The sequence below is a fragment of the Crotalus tigris genome, unplaced genomic scaffold, assembly GCF_016545835.1.
Source record: "Crotalus tigris isolate CLP2741 ecotype Arizona unplaced genomic scaffold, ASM1654583v1 scf7180000018301.7375997, whole genome shotgun sequence".
Classification (NCBI taxonomy): Eukaryota; Metazoa; Chordata; class Lepidosauria; order Squamata; family Viperidae; genus Crotalus; species Crotalus tigris.
The window spans coordinates 2,094,324-2,101,597 of NW_024096931.1; the positions used below are offsets into that span (position 1 = coordinate 2,094,324).

The 7,274-nt window shown below is 48.8% G+C and overlaps 1 protein-coding gene across 1 annotated transcript; it reads right to left on the bottom strand.

The window, feature by feature from the left end:
- Window positions 1-1,648: 1,648 nt before the first annotated feature.
- Window positions 1,649-7,164, bottom strand: LOC120310861 (phosphoglycolate phosphatase). The gene is made up of 2 exons (XM_039349738.1): window positions 6,272-7,164; window positions 1,649-3,634 (listed from the first exon to the last, which is right to left on the bottom strand). The coding sequence occupies exons 1-2, from the start codon at window positions 6,885-6,887 to the stop codon at window positions 3,309-3,311; spliced, it is 942 nt and encodes a 313-aa protein (XP_039205672.1). The 5' UTR covers window positions 6,888-7,164; the 3' UTR covers window positions 1,649-3,308.
- Between the last annotated feature and the right edge of the window lie 110 nt (window positions 7,165-7,274).

Here is a 7,274-nt window from a genome sequence, read left to right on the forward strand (position 1 = left end):
TTTACAAACTTCTTCTTTTCTTAATTTTCCTGCTTCAGGCCAATCTATTTGGACTATGGAACTGGAGGACCAACAATTGCTTAAGTTTCTTTTGGAACCTGGTGGAGTACAACTAGGATCCATGATTACTGATCATCCTTTTTACTCAGTGACCATATGCCAGTGGATTTTTTTTGGAAGGGACCTAGGATATAATAAATTGGATGCTAACGGGTATTGAGTTTCAGATGGGATTCATTTGGAATTGGCTGATCTTTGATCTAGATTTCTCATGGTGGGGGTGGGTCTCTTGCAAGGAATGCTCTAAGTCCAGTAAAATAAGCTCTCCTCCAGATCAAGATCCTCCAGATCCAGAACCATTTGAGTCCTCCTTAGATAATCTGGACTTGATTCTTTTTCTCTGAAGGTCCTTGTGTCCAAGGCAGAATTGGAGAAAGGTGTGCCAGATATTCTGTTTGTTCTTTTCGTGAGGTTTTGGAATCTTTCTTCCTGCCAGAGGTATATCCTGCTGCAGCAGCTGAACTTGTGATGAGCTACTGTATGGACTCAGAACACCCTCGTGGAGCTTGTAATTCATTTGATGTTCTTTGGAGGAAGAGAAAATTCCTAACTTCATCTGCAACGTCCATCTCCACAGAGATTGACATGCTGGCCCATATCTAGAAGCACCATAGTTTTGGCTGCAATTCCACAAACTATGGGCTTGGCTCAAACCTTGCCTCTTTTGGGGGATGGATTGCGTTAAAAACTACTACAAGAGATGGACTGGCTGAGATCATTTAAAACAAGCCAAGTTGAGGCGTCGATAATTCTCACCATCCTCCATCGACCATTCTACGCCTTCACCATCAACATCCTCGCCCCATTGCCTGGGGGAAAAGCCAGGTCCTTACCATTTTTCTGACGGCCAGTGGGGAGAGGGGCCTTTATCTGGGTGGGGGGAGCCATTCTGTAAGATAGGCACCATAAGAGAGAAGAGACGCTTCTTAGCCCCTACCAGTTGACCATTACACAAAGGGGAGCTGAAACACGCCCATCCTGGCCAGATCTGGCAAGATGGGCAGAAACCATGAGGAAAGGTAACCTAGTGATTCACCTGGACACATGGCCCCTTTTGAACAGGGGTCTCCAACTCCCGGCCCACTACCGATTTGAAACTGGGCCCCGCAAACCCCAGCCCGCCACTCGCACAGCCTGGTTCCCTCCCCCCAACCAGGCTGCCAAGCCACAAAAGTTGGGGACCGTTGCTGTATTGCTTTAAAGATGACCATCTGCACTCTGAATTGCCCAGGGAGCACACGGGGGGGGGGGCTTGCCTAGGCAAAGAACCAGGCCTTTAGAGCCTTACAAAATGCCAGCAGTGCTGGGGGCCACGTGACCCTCTGGACAGAGAATGTTCCATAGTGTTCACATTGAGTGCATTACAATTAATTAACTATAACTGTGATGTAACCAATCCAACGGAAGTGATAACATGCATGTCTTTGTAACCCCAGCCGTTTCAGGTTTTGCTCATGATCTCTCCTTATCCAACCTATCAATAAATCAATTTATACATCAATGTAGTTGTGCCTTGGTGTCTCATCTAAAATACTCTTAAGGGGAAAAAAAATCCTTCAATGTAAAATTAAAAGAGCAGACACACAAAAAGGAAGCAAGAGTTATGTTTAATTATGACTCAAGGTCTGGATTGAAGTTAGGAACAGTTCTACAGCGCCTGTTTGGGAGTTTTACAATACAGCTTTGATAAGAAGATATAATGAAAGCAGATGGTCGGTTCCACTTTGTGGCCAACATGTCTGAGCAACTGTTCAGAGGATCTAAACATTTAATGTAGATTTGACACGGTCCTGAATCTCTCTGGAACTGCCCAAGCACAAATCCTCCCAAGAGATCCATTCTTTTTAAATTGGTTCACACAGTTTACATAATCAAAAGTAAAGAACAATCTTTAGACTTACAAATGATAAACTTAAAAGAAAAAAAGAGAAAAATTATTTGAAGACGTAATAATCTACTTTTTAGCGCTTCGAAAGAGGTGGAGAGATTAACATAATTTATAACCACAGAATGTCTTCCACTATAGACAACGCAATTATTGCTGTATGAAAAAGTGAGAAATTTCAAGCACCTTCAATATTGAAAATGCTGCCGAGGCAAGATAACTGTTTGAAATATGTATGAAGCAAAAAAGAAGCATCTTTCCTTGATCCCCAATTTCTTAAAAAATGTCTGTCTACGTACATTTTAAAGATGACAAGCTGGCAACTGATTCTGCAAGAAGAAAACTACTTCAGTACTTGAAAAGTGCAATCACGTTTACTGCAAACGGACAAGGCGAAATGGTCTGTACACCTGTTTTCAGCAAGTGCCAAGGCAGATCTGCAAGATTTTTTGTGTGTCCCACCATCAACCCAGAAGATTTCAACAGGAAGCATTAAATATGTTAATGTAAGTTGCTTCATCAACACTGACTTCAAAATGTCTTCAGGAAAAAAAACCTTTATGACCCCGAAGAACAAAATGCTAGTAAATTCACTGTTGCCATGAAAAATTCCCACTATTGCTGACTGATAAATGAACTCAGCAGTCTTTCCTGACATTAATCAAGTAATTCAAATATGATTCAATCTGATGATCCGATTTCTGAATGGACTTTTGTTACACGCTTCTTGACCAATATATGTATATATTTTAAAATAGATATAATCAGAAATTCTAGAGAATTTCTAGAGAAATATATGAAGCATGGTGGTGTAACTCTTGTTTTGCATATAAAGCAATGCAAATGCCACTGGGTAGGAGCAAAAGCATTACCAATGGATAAACAATGATTTCCATTCCCCTGAAATATTTGAACCAGAACCTAAGTAATCATAAAAACCAATCTTAAAATCAAGTCTCAGATACCAGAGCAGCTGCCCTTAAACTGCTCAATTCCCTGAATTGCCAAAGATTGCATTACAAAACACCACAGTGCAAGGTTTAAACAGAAGCCTGCTCAGTCCCTTCTGCTCAGCTGAACAGGCCTCTACCCTGATACCTGAACACCAGCCAGACACAGCTGATGTGTCCGTAAGCCGATAGACACACACACACACACTTCCCTCTCTTTCTTTCAAAGTGCATTTTTAAGAGGAACCTGTAAACAGAGAACTCAATTTAAATGCTGCGCATGAAAATCTTCTTACTTTTGCAAGCAGCAATTGTGTGCACCGTAGTAACTGAGAAAATACTACCAGCCTGAAGAGACTGTGGGTGGCTTGGGGTGAAGAAAGATCTCTGTAGAGCTGGAACACCTCCCTTTCTTAATCGGTGAGAGCAGGGAGGAGGTCTGCTATGCTATCTACGTAGTAATCAGGGACCAGGCTTTTGCGCTCAGGACAGTCACTGTTGAGATGGCCTTTGACCTCATCCAGGGTTGTGACCCCCGTGAGAGTGAGGAGGGTTGTCAGCCCGCAGGTGTTGCCCATGAGGATGTCTGTGTCCAGGCGGTCACCAACCATGATGGTGCGCGCAGGGTTAATCTTAAACTCGCTGGCCACGCACTCAAACATGAATCGGCTGGGCTTGCCCACAATGAATGCTTCCCGCTCTGCAGCCGTCTCCACTGCCTTGACGAGGCAGCCCGTCCCTAAAGAAAGAAAGAAAGAAAGAAAGAATGAAGAAACCAGCAGGCAAAGTAGGGGGCCAGACGCAATAGCAAGGAACTGGTCCAATCCTGAGCAGGCCATACAACTTGGTATTTAGTATAATTAAAAAAAAAACCCTGTATAGTTGCAATTGGGGATGTCCTGCCCCTTTGGTCTGAAGCTGAAACAACTTGTTTGCATGGCCTTCGCTCATGCTTTTGTTTTGCCAGATTGCACGGCCACTATGGAATCCTAGAAAATATGCCACTTTTTAATGGAGGCACCACAGAAGTGGTGTGCTTGCACCTATGCCTGCTCTGAAGGACCTTTTCGGCTTCAGATCCAAAGTCAGCACATCCCCAGTTCCAGGGAGTGATGGCGACACCAGAAGGAAATGCATATATAAAATGTGGCACAATTATTATTCCAAACATCAACTGAACAATGAAAAAGCAACAGACAAACAGGCTTCAGGACCACAGAATTTAAGAGACCACTACGTTATCCCAGGAAAAGAACATGGATACTCAAAATGGGAAAATTTGTTTTTGAACTTAAAATAAATACATTGCATTTGGTAGGTCCTGGGTGGACCACCATCTAGTTGAAGCGAGTTCATTTTATTTATTCTTGGTCTCGGCTAAAACAATAAGTGGTCTTATGAAGTAAGTAGGTAAAGGCCTATTTCTTCTCTCCTGTTCTGAAAGCCCCATGTGCCACCCATTAACCGATCTTCCCAGCATTTTTCATTCCCTACTTCTTAGTTATTGCCCATGTTTCAAGCACACAGAATACTTAATATTCTCGTGTGCATACCACTCTCTCAATCTTCTTAGCCATGCATGGAATGTTTTATGCCAACATAAATGGTGGAACTGGGACAGGGTAACTTGTTAAATCTCCCATCTATAGATCAAAAATATTTTCTAATATGTTTGAACTTCAGGAACATTGGATGGAAAAGCAGGATACAAACCAATTAAGGAGAAATAATAAGTGATTATATTATTCTACATGTGGCCCTTAATCCAGGGCCTGAGAATGGGGCTTTACTGCTGGGGGAGGGGAGAGCTGTGTGCTGCTTCCACCAGCACAATTCTGAGAAAGAAACTCTCCAGTATAATTTAATACAAGGTTGGTTGTTTAGGGATCATTATGCCTTTCCTCATCGGGATTAAAGTTAAAGAGGTTGAGCGTGCACATCAAGGGCTCAACCTTTTACGGGAGGAAGGCAAGAGCTGTGACTTTGCAGAGCCTTGGACTGCTAGCCAAGCTAAAGAGGCTTCCAGGGCCCCCCCCCAAGTACAGGTAGTCCTCGACTCACAACCATTCATTTAGTGACTGTTCAAAGTTACAACGGCATTGAAAAAAAGTGACTTACAACCGTCACAGCATTCCCACAGTCACCTGATTGAATTTTGGATGCTTAGCAACTGACACACATTTATAATGGTTGCTGTGTCCCGGGGTCACATAATAATAATAATAGTAAAGTTGGAAGGGACCTTGGAGGTCATCTAGTCCAACCCCCTGCTCAGGCAGGAAACCCTATACCATTTCAGACAAATGGTCGTCCAGTCTCTTAAAAACTTCCAGTGTTGGAGCATTTACCACTTCTGGAGGCAGGCTGTTCCACTGATTAATTGTTCTCACTGTCAGGAAGTTTCTCCTTAGTTCTAGGTTGCTTCTCTCCTTGATTAGTTTCCACCCATTGCTTCTTGTCCTGCCTTCAGGTGCTTTGGAAAATAGCTTGACTCCCTCTTCTTTGGGGCAGCCCCTGAGATATTGGAATACTGCTATCATGTCCCCCCTTGTCCTTCTCTTCACTAAACTAGACATACCTAATTCCAGCAACCGTTCCTTATGTTTTAGCCTCCAGTCCCCTAATCATCTCTGTTGCTCTTCTCTGTACTCTTTCTAGAGTCTCAGCATCTTTTTTACATCGTGGTGACCAAAACTGGATGCAGGATTCCAAGTGAGGCCTTACCAAGGCCTTGTAAAACGGTATTAACACTTCACGTGATCTTGATTCCGTCCCTCTGTTAATGCAGCCTAGCACTGTGTTGGCCTTTTTGGCAGCTGCAGCACACAGCTGGCTCTTATTTAGGTGATTATCCACTAGGACTCCCGAGGTCTTAGCAGACCCTTTCTGACCTTCTGACAAGCAAAGCTGGATTCACTTAACAACCGTGTCACCAACTTAACTGCAGTGACTCACTTAACAAATGTGGCAGAAGAGGTCGTAAAATGGGGCAAAATTCACTTAATGCCTTGCTTAGCAACATAAAATTTGGGCCCCACCATGGTCGTAAGTGGAGGACCACGGCTACAAGTTGCCCAGAACGACCCCGCGCCGGCTTCCTTCAGTGCCAGGGGTTCTCAACCTTGGCACCTTTAAGACTTGTGGACTTCAACTCCCAGAATTCCTCAGCCAGCTTTGCTGGCTGAGGAATTCTGGGAGTTGAAGTCCACAAGTCTTAAAGCTGCCAAGGTTGAGAACCCCTGCTTTCAGTCCCTCCCCGACCACCTTCCGGGCTACCAGCGAGCTGCACCGGGCGGCGACTCCAGCCCAGGCTGGCCGCCCGCCCGGTGCAGCCAGAGGCGGGGCGGGCGAGTCCGGCCACCGTGGCCGCACGTACCGGGCACGGCGCTGCCGCCCTCCAGCGGGAGGCGGTTGTCACGGTTGGTGCCCACCAGCAGGCAGCCGCGCCCGTCGCTGTCCCCGCGGAGCAGGTAGCGCAGCGCCAGGCACAGCTTGCCGTAGCCGAAGTGCTCGTCGTAGCCCACCAGCACGGCGCGCACGGCGGGCTCCAGCGGGGCGCGCGCGCCGAAGTGGGCGGAGCCGGGCTCGGGGGCGGGGCCGACGCCCAGGTGCGCCACGCCCAGCGCCTCCAGCTCCGCGCTCAGCGCCGGCCCGCCCAGCACGTAGGCGGCGCCGCCCGGCGGCAGCGCGCGGCTCAGGTGGCGCGCGGCGCAGTAGGCGGAGCCGAAGACCTGGCTGGGCTCCGCGGGCGGGAAGCCCAGGCGCCGCAGCTTCTCGGTGTAGGCCTGGCGCGTCCGCGAGGAGTTGTTGGTCACGTAGCAGAGCCGCTTCGCGCCGCGCGCCTCCAGCCGGTGCAGCGTCTCGGCCGCGCCGGGCAGCGGCGCCTCGCCCCGCCACAGCACGCCGTCGCAGTCGAAGAGGAGCGCCTCCGCCTCGGATAGCACCTGCCGCGCCAGCGCCGCGTCCAGCCGCCGACACTCCTTGGCCGCCATCGCGGGAGGGCAGATGAGAGGACGGGCGCCGCGCCTCAGCGCCTCACGAGCTCCGGCCGCGCTGATTGGCTGGGGGGGGGCGGGGCGGCCCGCCCCCGTGCGGCCCCGTCTCCTGCTCGTCCGCGCACGAGGGCTTCGGAGAAGCCTCCGGAAACCGGATCCGGCGCCGCTGATTGGCTGCCCGGGACGAGGCGCGCGTCGGTTGGCCGAGCGAAGAGGAAAACCGTCCGGCCTTTGCCAACCATTGGCGGTAACGCCGCGCAGGCCCCGCCCCTGCAGGTGAGCCGCCCGCAGCCGCCCTCGTCTTCCCGTTGGCTGAGCGCCTGCGCACCGAGGCCGCGACGGGGCTCGAGCGATCCCGCCTCCCCGCGGCGCGGGCCCGTTGTT